The sequence below is a fragment of the Monomorium pharaonis genome, chromosome 11 (assembly GCF_013373865.1).
Source record: "Monomorium pharaonis isolate MP-MQ-018 chromosome 11, ASM1337386v2, whole genome shotgun sequence".
Lineage (NCBI taxonomy): Eukaryota > Metazoa > Arthropoda > Insecta > Hymenoptera > Formicidae > Monomorium > Monomorium pharaonis.
The window spans coordinates 10243822-10263332 of NC_050477.1; the positions used below are offsets into that span (position 1 = coordinate 10243822).

The 19511-nt window shown below is 35.0% G+C and overlaps 3 protein-coding genes across 5 annotated transcripts; all 3 read left to right on the plus strand.

The window, feature by feature from the left end:
* Window positions 1-187: 187 nt before the first annotated feature.
* LOC105828675 (INO80 complex subunit B) lies at window positions 188-3127 on the plus strand. Of its 3 annotated transcripts, none has more exons than XM_012667140.3 (6): window positions 188-433; window positions 552-717; window positions 1181-1367; window positions 1504-1737; window positions 1829-2001; window positions 2382-3127. In XM_012667140.3, exons 1-6 carry the CDS (start codon window positions 388-390, stop codon window positions 2512-2514), a joined length of 939 nt encoding a protein of 312 aa, XP_012522594.1. In that variant the 5' UTR covers window positions 188-387; the 3' UTR covers window positions 2515-3127. The 3 variants fall into 3 exon arrangements, with proteins under 3 accessions (XP_012522594.1, XP_012522596.1, XP_012522595.1); XM_012667142.3 differs by having other exon boundaries at window positions 189-405; XM_012667141.3 differs by having other exon boundaries at window positions 190-391; window positions 2382-3125.
* Window positions 2782-18518, plus strand: LOC105828680 (laccase-12). Its single transcript, XM_028191504.2, is given in 12 exon segments — window positions 2782-2837; window positions 2978-3019; window positions 3021-3115; window positions 3960-4062; window positions 5468-5579; window positions 6174-6384; window positions 7160-7332; window positions 8922-9099; window positions 15742-16137; window positions 16385-16606; window positions 17152-17370; window positions 17433-18518. Coding segments are annotated over 12 exon segments (1974 nt in total). The 3' UTR covers window positions 17600-18518.
* LOC105828679 lies at window positions 11037-15346 on the plus strand. Its single transcript, XM_012667151.3, has 2 exons — window positions 11037-11774; window positions 12884-15346. Exons 1-2 carry the CDS (start codon window positions 11373-11375, stop codon window positions 13325-13327), a joined length of 846 nt encoding a protein of 281 aa, XP_012522605.1. The 5' UTR covers window positions 11037-11372; the 3' UTR covers window positions 13328-15346.
* Window positions 18519-19511: the final 993 nt, after the last annotated feature.

The window sequence follows — 19511 nt, forward strand, 5'->3', positions numbered from 1 at the left end:
TCAGCCACACTTATAAAAAATATAACAACCGATAAAATAAATATTTTTAAAAACTTAAGAACAATTTTTAAAAAAGAAGAAAAGTTTTAATAATAAATCTTTGGGTGCTTTAGTGCACTTTTTATTCGATCGGCGCATCAAGTGCAGTTACAGTGCAACACATTTCCTAACCTTAAAAAATTATCGCTAGCGTCAATTATCGCACCATTTGCAATCGCTTTAAGATCATCTCTGCAGCCAACAGCAACAATTTTTAATTGTTGTGTTACAACACACAATAGAGTTCAAGCTTCCTAAACCAGAGAAGAAATCTTCATATATTTTACGTTCCAATCTTGGACGCGTTATTCATCGGACAAATCGTGCGGTTATTCTTCTTAATCTAATATGGGTAAGCTGAGAGATGTAAGTACGGAAGAGGAAATAAATTTAGGTAATTCTGTATCCGATATATCATTTTCATCATTTTTGTACGCTCTTGCCAACACGTATACGCGATTTGATAATTTACTATCATAATTTACTTCTTAATGTCGATTGAATTTTGTCAGATGCAAGCGATGTCCCGCCGCAAAAGAAGCATAAGAAACATAAGCATAAAAAGCACAAGAAGAAAAAGCTCATGCATGACGACAGCGATACCTTCGTGGATATCTCTGCCGACGCCGACCGGAAGAAGAGCTTTCGAATAAAAGTGAAAAAAGAGGATGAACGGAGGTACAAATATTACAATTTTTTTGTGCATTTTTACAAACTATAGATGAATTTTTTGACTCATTAATTGATCAGTCGGAACTATAATTCTGCTCTGTCAAAGCTGCAATTGTGCATAACATGATCAATCAGTGAATTAAGAAACTCACCTTATATTTCAAGTAGAATTGACTTAAAAAAATTTAGAAGATGGCGTAACTGCTATTGTAAATTTAAATTTTATGATCCTGATGGATAGTACTTTTTGATGGAATAAACTTATCTACTGACGAAAAAAAGGCTGATATATGTAACATTAAAATATATTCATATAATTCTATCCAAAAATATATTTTTGCTTTAATTAATGAATTACACGAATCACTTATAACTATTATATTATGATTATATCTTATTATAATTTTTAAAATATTTTCATACATCTATTTTCTATGTGACATGCACTTAACAACACATTATTTTCTAGTCTGGATAAACGTGAAAAGATACTGAAAACATGTGGTTTGAACACAGCTACAATAAGCAGTGCATCCTCTCCAAAAGGTACAACTACAAAAAAGAAAATTCCAAAAGGTAACAAAGGTAAAGATAGTGGAACCAGCAGTGAGGAAGAAAGATGGCTTGACGCAATTGAATCTGGTAAACTGGAAGAGGTATTTTTTCCTCAAATGTTTAAGTAACATTAAAATTACTGTGTAACTATTACTTACTATTCCTTTGTATTTGATCATACTCAATAATAATTTTAACAAGGAGTAAAAAATGAAATAGACATGTGTTCTATTTTAGGTTGATGACGAGTTGAAGAAAATTAAACCAAAAGATCCCAAGCTAATGACAGCACGACAGAGAGCAATGTTTGAGAGAAAAACTGATACAGAGCCAAATCCAGGTGTTGAACAATTGATGTCATTACCTACTGGTTACAAAGAAAAAGTTATGACCGCGGAAGCCATACAGAAGGCTGCTCTAAAGTCTCTGAAACGAAAACAACTTGCTGATGAAAAGAGAGAGAAGGATAAGGTACTATGTAACAAAGTTTCCTGATAATAAGCAATATGTTGTTTTATAATTGACAAATCGTAATGGCAGTTTTTGTGAATTGTTCTCATAGAAAAAAACAATGGAGAGACTGCTCAAGAAGCAAGAATCTAAAGCATCCAAAGTTGTCAGCAAGGGTAAATTATCTAAACGACAAGTACCATTGGTGACGTATCGTTTAACAATTGAAGGAAGTTCCATATCTTTACCACCTGGTGAAAATTTTCCACTTTTTCCTGCCAAAGAGTAAATAAAAATATTACATGGGTCAGTTAGTAAATGGTATAATTTGCGAATGAAATCAACTGATTTCTTTGAAGATTAAACAAATTGTTTTTTTCTCAATAAATAGGCAAAGTATAAATATTTCATCATTTTTAATAAACCATGATCGAATTTTTATACTAAATAATCATAAATATTCGTTTGCTACATTTGAAAAGATAATTCGATTGGACAGGTTTTTTAATGTATTTATATTTTGGTTATTTATTGAGAAAAAGTACAACTTAATTGTTTAATCTTTAAATAATTCATTAATTTTGTTTGCAGATTATATTTTTATTTACTGACTGACCTGTATTTTTGTATGATATTTGTATATTTTTGTTAATTTTGTATTTTAGGAGAAGTCCGCCAAAACAAATCCTTTGCGCAATAAATCAATGTAAAAATCCCAAAAAATATTCGTGTTCAAAAACTGGAGTGCCATTGTGCAGCTTAGAGTGTTATAAAGCCAATCTCCTTTTAGCCAGGTAAAATATGTACAACGACGATAGAAAATTTTTTTTCCAAAAGTTTTACATTTACAGTATTTATTATAAGTGAACGCGTATGTATATACATAAGATGACTAAGCTAAAATAATTAAATGTAGCACATAAGTATAATATATATGATTATATGTAAATATATGTTACCATTTTATTAAAAAGACTTCATCAACTTGATTTTATGTAAAAAAAGAAGAGAACACAATTTCCTTTCCACCTCTCGGTTTTAAAACGTTTAAACGATAATTGCAGAATGAAAAGTCGTTTATACGAGCGTTACATAACGAATGCAACTCTGTGCAGAGAGAGGTAAGCGGCTTTTCCCCGAATTGTGCCACTTTATAGCGTAACCTAGGCCTTGCTTTCACCTACTTCCGCATCCTCCAAGCAAGAAGTCGACTCGCGATGCATTTACTCTAAGCGAGAAGCCGAGTCGGTCGTCGGCTTAGATTCGCGCAGGATCGCTCGGACTTATGTACGTGTACGAGTACGGTCGACCCAGATATTCTGGGCCACCATGTCGTGCCTTCATTATTGCATAGTTTTGACGTTTATCTCGATTTTGGTGTTGGGTTTCGAAACTTTTGGTGAGTTCTAGAATCTTTTATTATTGCCGGCAAATATCCATTTCCTAACTTTGCTCTGTAAAAACAAACCGTTTTGAGAAACTTTCGAGAGAAATGCAAAGTTCTTACATGTCACTGCTTCGTTAAATTGTTGAACGCGATCAAAATAACTTTGTGATCGTTCGATGGAGGCAACACATTTATTAAATAACGAAATCTTGTATACAAATTATAATATGTAATTATGTAGATATATTTACAAAAATAGATGTAGAATGTTATTGACCTTTATAAAATATTAATAACTTACAATATTTTAGCAAAATTATCACGATACGGTATATTAATTTGATGATATATTTGTAAATTTAAATTTGGAAAGAAATTGGTCAATAATTGAGAAAAGTAGTTTACTTATATTATGTATGAAACATTTATAAATTTAATTAATTTATATACATGCTTACAAAATTATACGTAAATTGTAATGCAAAAATATTGCAACATGAAATATTACGCATGATAAAATTAATAAAGGATATTTTTAAATATATAATTTATATCCAAAATTTCGATTTATCTAGTTTTTGACAAATATTTATAGACATTTTATTTCAATAAAACTGCTGCGATGCGGCGTATTATCTTAGCGTCAATCATTACAAAATTCTCATGATGATATTATATTTGTATCTGATATTATTGCATAATTCGTGCAATATTTATGTAGTGTGCTTATCAGGGTAAAACGATACACATTAATTAAATATGATTAATGATACTTTTACAAAATTATCAAATATAAGCACGCACACACAATGTTTTATTTGTGGACTAAACAATTTTCTTATTTAAAACAAAATAGATGACGATTATCACGAATGTGCTCGTTCTTGCTCCCACGAGCCATCCTCCAAAAAAATGTGCACTTATAATTTCTTTGTTACGGAATTGCATGGCACTACAAGGTAAGGGATTACAAGTTTTCTCTTTTTAAACAATTTTAGTTTTATTTGCAAAGGAGATATACTTGATAGTATTGTAACGTTTAAAAAAAACTTTGGGTGCTTAGACCTATTTGCACCAATTGTAGATTAACTTTCATCTTGATTTAACTCAATAAATACTGAATTTAATATAGATGTAATGTTATATATATAAACATTATATATGTGTTGTGGATTATACTATGTTATATAATACATAGTATGAATTCGGAACCTAAGTGCCTAAAATTTTCTTGAGCAAACGATTCTTTTCTCGTCGCCCGTTGTTTTTATTTTATTAGGATGCACCATTGTAAAATAATCTCAATTTATATTTTCTTTTTCAATTTCTAAGATTAGAAAGAGATAGAAAGTACACAACCCTGAAATCTGGAAAAAGATACTAGATTAGAAAACAAGTTGTATAAGTCGAGATTAAAGTTATAATTTATATATTGGTTTGTAAATGAGCTTTAATGAAATAAAATAAAAGCAACATGTGACATATATTAAAAGTACGTGGTATTAAAAAGAGATGAAGAAAATGGCGAGACAATTTCAGAGTTTCTAGTTCCGAAAGAAAGAGAAAACTTCGATAGTTATTTCCTTCGGTGATTATCTAAACGCGTACAAATATATAGCGGCGCGATATTCTAACGGTTGACCCGTAGATTCACGATCGCGTGGGAGTGCTGTCGTTGGTATCGGCCGTTCGACGTGTAACAGGTTTTCCGGTATCGTCCGAATCAATCATCATGTGGTGTGCGTAATTTTACTATATTATCTGTGATGCGTAACACGTGTACATCAACCGTGACCAACTCGGAATCCTGTAACCTGGCGAAAGCGGATAATAGCGTCTTGAAGTGAAAACTTGATGACGCGCCGATATTCCGATCTTTCAGTACTTTTATCCGTGCTCTTCTTTTTCACGATCCTCTTTTCGAGAAAAATCAGCAAACAATAAATGACATTTGATTTCAACGATGTCTAGTTTCTTCTGATCCTATTTTAACATAGTTTAGACTTAATTCGAGAGAAGTTTACTATTGAAAATGGCGAATTTTGTATGTTACCTTGATCTATCTGCAGGTTTCTTTTTTTATTAATCACTTTTCAGACCCGAAAACCTTACCAACTTTTATTAACTTAAGAAAAAATCGGCCGGTTAAGTCCATCACTCTCGGACACTTGATGTTTACTTCTCTTCTCATTTCTTTCAATTTCTTCCTTTCTCTGCATCATCCTTCTACATTCAAAACTACACAGTGTATCCTGTAAAAATATTTATAGTATAAATCTCTTGAGAAATTAAAATCTCTCGATTCGCTGCATTTTTAAACACGATAAAAGCGACGTTGCGTTAATGTGTTCTTAATATAATTAGCAATTTTTACAACAAACTTGAGAGCAACGATGACGTCTCACGGTACGCGAACGTCACCGCGGGCAAGAGCTTTCTGACGATTAACGGAAGAAGTCCGGGACCGGCTATACAAGTGAGTACAATTTTTTCTTACGAGTGATATATAACTCTCGTTTTAGTAATAAATGATCTTGTTCGTTTACGCTTCCTTCCACGTGAGGAAAAAAAACACGATATTACTTTTAGCGAGATATAAATCGCTTCTCAACATACGCAGAAAAAATTTTATTATTCTATACTTCATATGGAAGATTCAGGCTGCGTTCCATTTGGCGCTCACACCGTCGTGAGCATCATTTCATCCTTGTTGTTCATCATGATTAAACAAGGACAAATGATGCTAACAAGCGCTGCAATGTAAGCGCCAAACGGAACGCAGCCTGATTTCATTAGAAAATTACATTCTTTTATTTTTAATATTATACACTTATTAGCAGTACTAAAGTCAATTATATATTAACAATTAATCTTTTATTTTCTTTTGTACTGCTATATCCAACTCATAATAATTTACATTGCTTAAGCAATGTAAACAATTGTTTACATAACAAAAAACATAAACATAACGTAAATAACCTTGAAATTTGCGGCACAATCCTGATTCTATATTCATATGAATAGAACGATAATAAATTTATTGTTTATAAAGCGGAAAATCTTATGGTAGATTTGTCTCGGCGACACGATAGAGGTTCTCGTCTACAACAAATTAGGAAGCGACGAGTTAGCCCTTCACTGGCACGGAATTCGCCAGAAGGACTCCAATCACATGGACGGGGTGCCCATGATAACGCAGTGCCCTATCTTACCATTCGGCGGTTTCCGTTACGAGATAACCCCCGAGAGCGCGGGAACGTACTTCTACCACGCCCATTCAGGTACGTGGATATTCGCGCGGATTATCGCCAATTTCATGGTTATCTTTCCTCTGTTTTTCTTCTTTTCTTTCTCCGCGGCTCTTAACGAACTCTTAACAATTTTAACTTTAAGGCGCCACGCAAATTCGAGCACGGCTTTTCCGCGTAGATGTTCCCTGTTTTCTTTCGGCGCGAAATAAGAGTGCTATCGTGACAAAATCCAAACACAGAGGAGAAAAAAAAATTCTGCGCAAACTCGCGCGGGACCTCGCGAGAGGTCGATTTTGACTCCGGTCTACGCGGAAGCGGAACCGTAGAACACCGTAGAACGTCCTCTCTCTGTCCTCGGCGCGCTCGCGCATCAAGAGAAGCAAGATCAATAAACCGCCCGTTCGCGGTCGAGTTCCGCGAAAGAGAGCAAGAGAATTCGACGCTGCTGACCATAGCTCGACGAAAAATCGTACGTGCGCGTACTCTTTTTCTCGTCTCAAGTGTATATTGAGAATTCGCTCGCTCGCTCGCGTATAAATCGTACTCTCGCAGACCCGGAATGGCACTACGTCGTCGCCACGGTGATCATGGTGTACGCGTCGCGCGGCGTCGTCGGCTGCCAATTGGAGAACGATGGCCGAGCCGATCTCCGTTGTGCAAGGATGAGAGCAGCGGCTCGTCATTTCTCGAATCTCCGATCCGTTTCGATCGGCGAGGATCGAGGGAGGACGACGGAGTAGGAGGTACGGCGTACGAGAACCAACCGAGAGAAATATAAGTCCGGGGGGGGGGGGGGAATCATTAGTCTCGCAGCAGGGCGACGGGGTGTACGGGTCGTTGACAGTTCGAGGACCACGGGACGAGGATCACGGTCCGGAGGAGAGGACGCTTGTTTTGTCGTCAAGGTCGTCGACTCCGCTGACGCGGCACGCGAGCCTCTCGCCACCTACGCCAGGCGAGCTTCTTGTAAACGGCCAGGTATTATTTAGCACTTATTTCCTCTCATCGGCCTATCCCGAGTCCCGGGTGCTGCCCTCCCCCCTTCCTGCTTCGCAAGAAACTACTCTCCCCTCCCTAATGAAAATATTATTCAGTTTTTTTCAGAATTTTTCTGCATAATTTTGAAACTTTAGAAAATTGTTTTTTTTTTTAAACACTTCAGAAATATTGAGTCTACAATTTTTCTTGAATTCTTTGTGTATATATATGAATTCCGAAATGTAATTTCTGATGAAATATGATAAAATTTGAAGAAGTTTAAAATATTTCTTAGAAATGCAAGTGATGTGAGAAGTTTTAGAAATTTTGCAATATTTCAAAATTCATATATATGAAATGAATTATAGATATTTTGTAGAATTTCCAAATTGTTTCAATTTGTTTTAAAATTGTAAGAAAAATTTTTACTACAGTTTCCTTGTGACTCCAGGAATTCTTCAACAATATCGGATATGAAAATTCTGTAGAGTAAATTTAAATGATTTGAATAAAACATGATATGCATAACAATTAAATTTGAAAAAAAAAATTACAGCACAATACATCTTAGTGCTCAAGTAATATTTCTTATGTGATTTTATTGTATATTTTCTTTGAATTAAAAATTGCTTTTTTAAATTGAAATTAAAATTTTACTTTTAACGAAATGTTATATCAATAAGTAGAATAATTTCTTAAGCATTCAAATAAAATCAAATACAATTATATAGAGAAAAGTTGCCAATATTGGCATAGCACTTTATTTTTGGTTAATATTTTTTAATAAAAAAAGCAAAAAATAAAATGTTGAAAATATAAATAACTAGAAAGCATCAGATGATATAGTGGTTCTTATAATACTATTTCATATTTTATAATAATTAATGTTTTCAAATTAACTAAGAAATTGGACTCAAAAACTGGTATAGGAATTATATTTCTTTTTTCTCTTAACATGAGTCATTTGTACAAAAAAAATACAAGTTAATGTATATGGGAATTCCTAGAAACCTTTCACTTCAATCTAAAATATTTTTTTTCATTGATTATATAAAAACCTTATGCTGTTTTGCAAGACATAACATGTATCGTGACTATGTATAAAGTTTAGATTAGATTTGTATTTAATGGATTATATTTAATAGATTTTATATAGAAAAAGTCATTAATATACGAATTATAAATTTTTATTTTTTTAATTATCTAAGCAGGTCATATTTTTATCAGTATTAATAATCCAATATTTAATTTTCAAGAAATAAAGGGGTGATGTTTTCTGCTATTGGTGACTTTTTATTAATAATATATTTTATATATTAAAAATGCAGTTTGAATTTCTAGGACACTGGACCATTTGCTCTTGTAAACGTTACTTAGTATAGGATAGGATTTTCATGTGCGATATTGTTCAAGAAGTGGGTCTCAAATTGAGGGTCGAATACTCTGGAATGTTGTTTGGACGAAGATAACTGCGGCGCAGAGTATATAAACTTGATGATAATGACTTAGGATTAGGATTAAGGATTGCTTCATTAGAATTAAATGTACAGAAAAAAAATTTGGAGTAATACTTGACTTGATTTTTACAGGTGCGGGACGTGGTCGTGCGAGTGAGACATGGATCGCGCTATTTGCTACGCCTCGTCAATGCAAATGCTCATGATTGTCCCATTTTATTGTCCGCCCATGGACACTCGCTTGAAATACTTGCTGCTGACGGCAACCCTGTACAATCGATGACGGGCACGCATGTCGTTTTATTCCCAGGTACGTTTTAATTCCATGACGTCTCTCCACGGCCTCTTGCTTTATTGATACTGCAATCGAAATTAGTCGTGCACGCGAGCTTCAAACTTGTTTAATGCAACCCATAAAGCTTTAGTTTTAAAATTAATTTTTTTTACAACTTTAAATATAGTAATGTTGAATAGATAAACGTAATTGTTGAATAGATAAACATATGTAAATACGCAAACGATATATTTGTACACGCACGAGTTTACGTGCACATGTTACATATTTTTGAGGTACAAGAGAAATGGAAAAGAATATAAACGACGAAAGTTTGATTTATTTAATTTGTGAAAGTATTTTAATCGATTATCAAGAAAAGGGAGAATCCATCGATGCACGTATATTGTGTATATTGCACGTGCTAGATGAGTGTTGGAATGAACAATCTCAAAGGATTATCAAAGGACTTCAAATAAAACAAAACAGTAAAAACATACGTACATAAAAATACTATATTCATTTACAATACAGTTTTTGAAACTCTAAAAATTCAGCTGATTATATTAATGCTCAAGCTGCTTGCTAGAAATTGTCAAAAATGTTTGCAGTATCTACGTCGTTTTGAGATACTTCACTAAAACTGTTCTCTTGGTGAGATAATTAAAAATTGACTACTGTAAACCTATTAAAAAGGATAAAATAATACACGCGACCTGAAATCACTCGCATTTGAAAATCAACGCGTGTACACATACTCAAATCTTCTCAAGTACAACAAAAAACATGTAATGATTTTATGTACATGATTTTACGAACGTGATACAAAATACTCTGATGCTTCCTGAGGCGAGGCGAAGAAACATTTCGTGCATGAGAAGTTATGGATGTGAGAGGAGAAACGGGCCTGCTTGAAATGACTGAGCGCACGCATATCTTTGTCCTCCGTTTTGTTGCTGATTTCGATCGATCTGCCACATATACTCCAACGCGACTGCTCCGCTGCTTCAAGAGATGATACCCCGCGTATCGAATGGCGGAATCGCAGAAAGAGAGAAAAGAGAAGAGAGAAGATTGTTTGCATGTACAAAGAAGCGGATCTTAAAGTCGCGATTACAAGGCCTTCATTGAAATCTCGTAGATTTAATTTTACATTCATGGCCAATGACAAAGAGATGGATGGAGACAATGAGAAAGACTTATTTGATGGCGCGGACAATGGATATTTGAAAAAATGGATCGTAAGGCATAAGGTAGCGAACCCCATTCAGCTTTTTTTCAGAGTGTGTACCACTAGAAAAAATTAGGAGAATTTAAAATTTTCAGGGAATTTTTTTTTGATCTTTGAAATTTTACTTTTAAATTCTATCTTTTCCATCTTTTATTGTTTTAATAATTGTTGATGATACGTGAAATGTCGACAATTGATTAGCAATAAATGTGACATACACATCCATTTTTATTAAAAAAATTAATGACAATAAAAGAATTAAATAAATTTTAGGTAAATTAATTTCAAAATTACATTAAAAACATTTTCTAATCTTACCTGGAAGTTTGAATAAAATTTGTTGAAAATTCCGAAATTCCCAGGGAATTCTTTTACAAAATTCGAGTACACACCCTGTTTATATTCTATATTCGTACGATGGAACGAAATGTGAATATTCGTGATAATCGAACGTCCTATGATTTGATCTTAACGCGTTTGACTCGTAGCGCGTCCCACGTTGAGACTTAACGGAGCGTCGAAGGAAGAAAGGGAGAAAAAAAGAGAGGAAAGAGAGCGGCGCGACGACGTCGGTAGCATCGGCAAGGATCGACAGTGACATCGACGACAGTGAGACAGCGAGAGAGGGAAAACCTTCTCTCCCTCTCGTAACAACATTAACAGGCTCGGATAACGATGTGGATGTGAACGAGGTGGACGCGGCATGGCACGGCATGGCAGGCAGGCAGACAGATAGGTAGGCAGGCGAACGTTCGCGCAGACTCGGTCGTCTTCGTGTTGCTCCAGCCGGGGTTCCCACAAAGAGAAATAAAGAAAGGAAGGTGGCGAAGCGCGCGAGCGAGCCCCGTGCAAAAATCATTAAAACGCGTGCTCGTTTCGCGGCTGCGGCTTACGTCGCGTGTTGATTCCGGCCCGGTGATTTATCAGCGGGCGATCACAAGCAGGACTCACCGCCTCGGCCACACCGCTCGCCCGCGCGGTGTTGGCATCCTCTTCAGGTCGAAGACTTCACGAAAAAGTTACTCGTTAGCCTCCGGACCCGGTCGAGAGATACTTCACGTTCCGCGGTATTCCTTACATGTACAGCCACCACGGGCTCTGGGACGGTTTGGGCAGCAGTGGGATCACGACAACACGCGCCGGCGGCGGCATGGAGTGGACCCGCGACAAAACCCTGGAGCTGCTGCGCGAATACCAGCAGCGACGTGTTCTCTGGGACTGGAACGCCCGCGGATACCGAGACCGCGCGAAGCGCAAACGAGCGATCCAGGAGCTCGCCGAGATCCTCCGCTGCAACACGCTCGAGGTCGAGAAGAAGATCACGAATCTCAAGTGCCAGTACTCGCGGGAGGTGCACAAGATACAGAACAGTCGCGACGCCGCAACCGGCCCCGATGACGTTTACGTCTCCAAGTGGTTCGCCTTCAAGGCCATGCAGTTTCTACAATTCGGCACACGTAGATATAGCAAGCGGAAGAAGGTACGCGGAAACGCGCGATTCTAAATAAAACTCTCTTTTTCTCGGGATCTCCAAACAGTAACGATAGAGGAAACCGTAGATTCTTCTTATGCTTCTCAGTTGATCCTGCATAAAATTATGTTACGCGAGATAGTGAATGACGAAACCCAGTCGCTCGAAAATGTACGCAACAACTATGCATTATTTTTATACATTTTTATCGTAGGTTTATTTTTATGCATGCACCTTACGCGTATGCTTGTTTTGAAACTCTTCAATAGGAAAGAATTTGATTGATTTCATAAATTTATATTTATAATCTTTCTTTTGATTATTAATTATTCACTTGAATGTACTTTTGTTTTCATGCTATTTATGAAATTTCATGAAATTTAGAATTTGTTAGAAAATAAATTGAAATAATAAATCCAAAATGAAATGGATAAACAAATAGAATATAACGTTGCATTGAGTTGACTGGGCTAATTTTATATAGCTATCGCGATTTCCAAATGACGAATGACCCTAACGAGTAGCGCGACGCGTCGCTGGTCGAGATAAATATTTTATTGGCCCGTGGCGATGCGTGGCGACGTACTCATACTCCGCTTCCCAGCGAAAATCCGAGTCGATCTTCGTCCATACTCGACTCGTCTGGCAATTTGGTTGTCGTTTAGTCTCGTCGCGTGTATGCACGAGTACCGATACATTGGCAAACTGCAAAAAGACAGAGATACTTTAGATATTTTAAGACAGACATTTTTCATAATTTATTTACTCGATGTGTAAAAAACACCGTTTCTTTCCCACACGAGTCGATACGGTGTCTTCTATAAATGCTTTACACTGTAACGACTACTGATATAGCGATAATAGATGTGATTCCCACATTTTAAAGAGAGAGGAGAGAAAGAAAGAGAAAATCAATACGTAAGAGCTTCTCTCTCTTGGAGACCAGAGCGTGAGATTAGAATCGAGTCGTGTGAACGTGATACGATTGAATCGTTTGTGATTCGATTGTACGTTGTAAACAAAGTAATCATGAGAGAAAGAGAAAAGCACAAAAATCCTTTCTATCGCTCTCACTCTATGCCAGAGCGCGATAAAAAATTCCTGATCCCTTTTCGCAGAAAGTTGAGGAGGAACCTACGAAACTACAGGAAGAATATATCGTGAGCGACATCGATCCGGAGAGTATCACGTTTACGGATTGTAACGAGGAGACGAACGGCTCCGGTACTGGTTCCTTCAACGCCTCGCTGAGTGAAGACGCCGAGGAGTCCTCGTCGTTTAGTCTAAAGGCGATGGAACTGTACAATGGCTCCCTGCTGGCAAGCCAGGATGATTCACCGGCCGATCTCGACGAGGCTGGGCAGATGAAACTCAAGCCTCGCCCGCCGGAGAACGAAAAGGAACGAAAGAAAACGAAGGAAGAGTTTGCTAAGTTTGGCGAGAGCATTGCCGTGCAACTTGCCGAGATTCCCGACTCATACTCAAGATCGGTCGCCAAGCTTAGGATCAACCAGATTCTCTTCGAGGCGGAGATCGGGATCTACGCGCAAACGCATCGCTAATGAGCCGTTGGTTCGAAGCTGAGGTCTGCGCGAAACGACGCGAACATCCGAGACGTGGGGGATAAACTGCGATAAAGTCATTGTATTCGTGGAGCATCGTCATCGTTTCCGATTTACGTTTGCTCCAACTGTAACGAGCTTCAACGAGCCTGTAACTCGCTCGCTTATCCGAGTAGATTTCGGAACGTAGGACACATGGAGGATAAAAAAAAAGTGGACTCGCCAAGTAAAACGAATAAAATTATTCGATACAAGAGACCTAGTTTTATCTATCGATCGATCAACCGAGCGTTGCACGTGCGTTACGAGTAGAGTGCCGCAACGAAACAAATCCATGCATCTTCCATTTATTCTTTGTAATAACTTACTTTTAATAGATGAAACATTATTTAAATTATTACGCATTTTGGATTTAGAGAGTTAAAGGAATCAAATGTGGTAATACGTGTGCAATATTAAAAGCCGACGCGAATGTTGACGAGCTTGGTAACTTTAATGATCGCACTGTATCCGCGTTGTAAACCGGATGTTTCTAAAGACTGAATCGATGAACAAGACTGTAAATAACCAATTTATCCCCTTCTTTTTTTAAGTGAAAGCGAGAATGTGTTGATATTAAATTAATCTTTTTTTTTTTAAGCTAAAACTGTTATTTTTTATCGTACTTGTGTTTATACATACATACGTATTTTGCAAAAAACATTATCGATATAAAAAGATGTCGATACTAACTTTGGAGTACTATTGTGGGTGAATTTTTACTAAATTGCTGCTAATTCAAGTTTAGTATAATTTTTATGATTCAAAATTTTGATAGTTTGAAATAATATTTTGTTTACATTAAAATAGTGTTTAATTATTTTTTTACTTTGCAATTAGAAAAGAGTCTCAATTTTTACCTAAAGTGATATTAATATAAGAAAAATATGAGTAGCACTTTAGGGTCAAACATTATATATTATGTATCGTTTTTATTTAAACAATTTTACTATCGCGTTTTTTTATTAATTTAAATCATTTTAGCTTTCTGATATTATCCCTTTTTGATGCTTGGCATCATTTCGAATGCAGCGTTAATATAAAACGAATAATTAAGATAATCAGCTGAATAAGCTTTTTTTAAAGAATTTTTTCAATTATTGAAGAAAAAAATTGGTGACAATGAGATATGAATGCGAATAAATATAAAATTTTTTGTAATCACCGCAATAATTTACACGCGCATACACACACACACACACACACACAAAGAGAAAGACTATTTCAACTTCTTAAATATGCAATACTAATTGTCGCTAGCTCGATGTAGCTCAGTAAAAATAGTTACTTTTTTTTAGCGCTAAGATTTTCAATGTCCATTAAATTAAAGATCTAATAGCGGTGATTGCAAATTTATATTAGTCTCAATATATAATTTTTTTTCTGCGACAAATAGTTATCAATACATGTATAAACACAGAAGTAAATTACACTAGTAAATTAAATAATGCATTATATTGATTTAATAGTATTAACGTTTTTAAAATATATGAAGTCCCAAAGCAAATGATGCAACATGTCTCCATTAATCTTTGAAATATTTGTGCGAAGCAAATAAAAATAAATGCACACGTAGCTCCTACTGATTAATTTTTTTTTTAAATTAATGTTATAGCGAAAATATTAGTAAGAAGAGAGGAGCTAATAAGTCGTTAATATTTGAATATTCATTCCGAAAAATCAAAAATAAAACTAAATCAAATAATTTGCAATTTTGAAATAATTGATTAGTTAATTTAGTAATTTATCTTACAAATTCAGTGATTATAGTTATTGTTAGAACAATTTGAACATCCTTGATTATTTGTAATGAAATTTGTATGTACAATTAAGCAATTTTTTCTTCGACAAATAATCTTTCACACCCTTTGCAATTATTTGAATATATTTTTGGGGTAAATTTTATATTTTATATATGTATATATTTGTATATGTTGAAATTTGTACATTTTGTTCAATAAAAATATAGCGTTAATGTTATTACTTATTTTCGATATTAATTCCTTATTGCATGTTTCCTTCAATTTTTATGCTTGCTTTCATCTTAATAGAATTAATTGTAGTCGATTATACATTATGAGTGTAGAGATGTGCGAATAGTTTGAATTCGAATCAAATCCACTTTTCTATTTGTTTTCTAAAAGATTTGAAAGAGTTGATTCGATTCAATGTAAAAATTTTCAGATTCCATTCAATTTAATTTTGAATATATTAAAGATTCAATTTGAATTAATTTGACTTTACAAGTACTTATTTCGCACATCTTTAATATCTATTAATTTTACATCGATTGAAGAATGAATATGTAAAATAAGATACAGAGAATACTTATAATCCTTTATGAATTATTTAATAATCATTGAATTAATTTTTAGGCGAAAGACTCGATGGCATTCTAACGGCTAATCAGGCAATTGGCAAGTACATCCTCGATATTCATGGTCTTCAGAAATGTCGCAATTTGCGTCAGGAGGCATATATTTCTTACGAAGAGACTGAACGCAATTCGTACGCAATAAAAACTGTAAATGTTGATCATTTGGACGAACAGTCAATTAAAATTGCCGAAAGTGGTCATGATTGTCATAGAATATCGAGAAACGTCATTTGTTCTTTGGATATGAAGAGCAGAAAAGTATCACAATTGAAAGAAGAAGCGGATGAAACGATCTATGTACCCTTTGACACAAATACTTTTTCATTTTTTACGGATGAGATGACAGACAATTCTTACAACTTTTATACATCAATATATTATCCAGCTTACCTGAGTAAGAATATTTATTTATATATTATTTATCATTTGGAAAATGTTTTTGCATTTAACAAAGATGAAAGTTGCTTGTTTAATAATACACTGCTTTAAATCGTTAAGTGCAAAAAGAAACGAAATCAGAAAATAAGAAATATAATTGTAATGTATATTAGCTTTCTCACGCACATAATGAAACATGATATTTATTTCTTACAACAATATAATTTTTGTCATTTTTATACATATATCAAGGAAAATTTCAGGCTTAAAGAAAGACACGATAAGGATACCACAGATTAATGACATGTCTTTTAAATATCCACCATCTCCGATACTATCGCAACCAGAAAATGTTTTGGAGGAAACGATTTGCTCTCTCGACAAACGCTCTAGCGAATGCACCGACACACCGTTATTTTGCGAATGTCTGCAATTGCTCCAAGTTCCATCGCAAAAAATAATCGAAATTATATTAATAAACCAAGGTAAAGAAATGAAATTATGTTATTAAACTGTAGAGATGTGCGAATTATTATTAAATTGACTAATACTTGATTTATATTATAATTATAAGTATTAAGTCAATTTGGATTTTAATTTTTATATGATTCAAGTCCGAAGCTATCTCGAATATGAATTACATATATTGATAATTTGATAATCTAATAAAATAATATTTAAAGTGACTTTATATAATCATTATTGTTATAGACATAATTTTTTATTATCTATATTATATGGGTATATATATATATATATTATATATATTAAATATGTATATTAATATTCAACCTAATAATAACTATGTTGCTAATTAAAAGTTATGTTTCAACGACTCGAAAAATTTGTTGATTCAAATTTAAACATAAAAATGAGATTTAATTCAGGTAAAAAATCTTGATTCGCACATCTCTAATAAACTCAATCCCAGAGATAGTCATAATAATACACCCTATAAATATAAAAACTTGTTATGTTTATAAAGTTAAAAGTGCTAAGAATTAGTCAGTGGACAAACTATCATTCCTAGGCTTTGGAGGTAATGAATCTTACACGTTTCATTTACACGGTTACAATGCCAGTGTTGTTGGCCGAGAAAGTTTTAAGCAGCCTCTTACCAAAAATGACGTCATATCCTTGAATCTCAATGGGAAGATACGTAGAAATCTTATGAATCCGGTGCGAAAAGATACGTTTGTTGTACCAAATAAAGGATATATCATTCTTCGTTTCTTTACCGACAATTTAGGTAAAAACATTTTACATGTTGAAATAGAGGTGAATTTACTATAGCGTGACTGTACTTATCAGGATATTGGCTGTGGGAAGCAAGAAGTACTGCTGTATATCCTCCTTTACTCGGGCCTGGGATGCAATTCTTAATGAGAGTGGGTCTTCAGCGAAACTTGCCACTTGTACCGATTGATTTTCCTAGCTGCGGCAGTAACAAGGGCATAGATTTGATATTTGAGTCTTAAATATTTTCAACACATTTCAGTACATGCACATATCAATATACTCAATATAGTCTCTCGAACTATATCTCTTGAATATTGTCGTTAAGTTGTATTAATTGTTATTATTTTTAGAATGTCTTATCTATTATTCTTGTTTTGCATAGAAAAATTTATATTTATATCTCGAGTTACTATCGATTTTTATTACTTGACACGTGTACGTGTCGAGTGTGTTTATAGGGTGTAATAATTATAGTTTTACTCGTTTTGCCCGTTATCAACACATGACAATATAGATAGCTATAATCTAAAAAAAAAATTTTGTTTTTCTAAGCTTTGAACTTTTGTCTATTCCTCTTGGTTATATATTCTAAAAAAATACAAATTCTTTAAAATCAATTATGTTCTAACTCGGTACTCGAGTTGCGTTATATATTAGTTTAAGTTAAATTGAAAGTTAATTTTAAATGGCATTAATTATTCGTATTAAAATATCGACTAATCTAGGATTCTTTTTTAACTTAATTAGATTATTCGGAGAAGCTTTCAAAACTCTTCATCGTCCGATTTAGTTTAAATTTAAAAAATAGATACTTTTAACTTGAAAGAAAACATGCGAAAAGATTTTTATTGATTCAAAATTTAAGAGAATTTTTATGTGTACAAGAATTTTGATAAATATTTAATTTATGGTTTTCTTCTTAAATCTTAATATAGAAATAATGTAATAAATTGATGCGTTTTTGCATGAAACGAAAGAATCTGGCAATGAAAAGCGTCGTTTTGCGAAGCGAGTATAAAAGACTATTCAGACTAGGATACCTGACGAAATGTTGCAACTTTATAAATTAATTAGTTCAAATTAATAAACATTATATGTTGTGTTCAATAGACAGGTGTTTTAATAACAGACGTAACAATAAATTTAATGCATTCATATTTAAATCTGTTTTATGCAAATGTGCATAATTGATTTGATAAAAATTCACTTGCCGATTGCTGTCGCTGCTCCTGCTGCTGCTACATTTCTTTTCCGGTTTTGTATCTCTGTATGATTGCGCGACGACTAGTAAAGTTTCATTATCGGCACGATCGACATTCTACCGAATGGATTGCGTATCCTCTTCGAGCGAATACGCGCACACGAAAACTTTGCTCGGAACAAAAATCAACACGACATGAAAGTAGCGTGACGTCACGTAACTTCGAGGAAAGCGGTGAGAAAACTGAATGAAAATTACACACCGAGATACAACGAAGACAAATTTGTTTCGATAATTTTCTATTTCGTATGCTCGCACGACTAGTAGCACGACTAGTAGCACTTCACTTAATTGGCACTCGCGATATTCTACCAAACGTATAGAGCAAACACTTTGCTCGAACGCGCACGCGAACACTTCACTCGAAACCGAAGGCAAACGCACGATGCCGCGCTTTACAAATGAATATGACCTCTGTTACATACGATCTCACATGGCTCGCGTGTCATCTGTTAGCGCGACAGCACTCTAAACATAACACCGTACCCGCACAATACGAATTCTGAACACGCAAGACACGCACGGAGTCAATAGAACGTCTGACCGGCGCTGGAGTGGCGTACGTGACTGCTGGCAGGCAGACTCGGCGGTACTCGGCGCTAGTCGGCGCCACTCGGCGTTGCTAGGCGACCGACTTGTTGACTCGCCGCGCCTGCGCCGCTGCCGCCATGTTGCTCCGTTGCTCCGCGCTTCAGTCACGTATGCCACTCCAGCGCCGGTCAGACTCTCTGTCGACTCCGTGCGTGTCCGTGCGTGTCTCTGCGTGCTTGCGCGTTCAGAATTCGTATTGTGCAGGTATGGTGCTGTGTTGAGAGTGCCGTCGTGCTAGCAAACGATACGCGAGTGCCGTATTGGGAGTGCCGAATAAAGTATCGGGCGATCGTTATTAA

Bases quoted from the DNA above. Each gene is read 5' to 3' on its own strand.
- LOC105828679 (XM_012667151.3), top strand. From the start codon at position 11,373: ATGTACAGCCACCACGGGCTCTGGGACGGTTTGGGCAGCAGTGGGATC. The intron at 11,775-12,883 runs GTACGCGGAAAC...CCCTTTTCGCAG, and splicing joins GATATAGCAAGCGGAAGAAG to AAAGTTGAGGAGGAACCTAC.
- LOC105828675 (XM_012667140.3), top strand. From the start codon at position 388: ATGGGTAAGCTGAGAGATGTAAGTACGGAAGAGGAAATAAATTTAG. The intron at 434-551 runs GTAATTCTGTAT...GAATTTTGTCAG, and splicing joins GGAAGAGGAAATAAATTTAG to ATGCAAGCGATGTCCCGCCG. The intron at 2,002-2,381 runs GTAAATAAAAAT...TTTGTATTTTAG, and splicing joins CCACTTTTTCCTGCCAAAGA to GAGAAGTCCGCCAAAACAAA.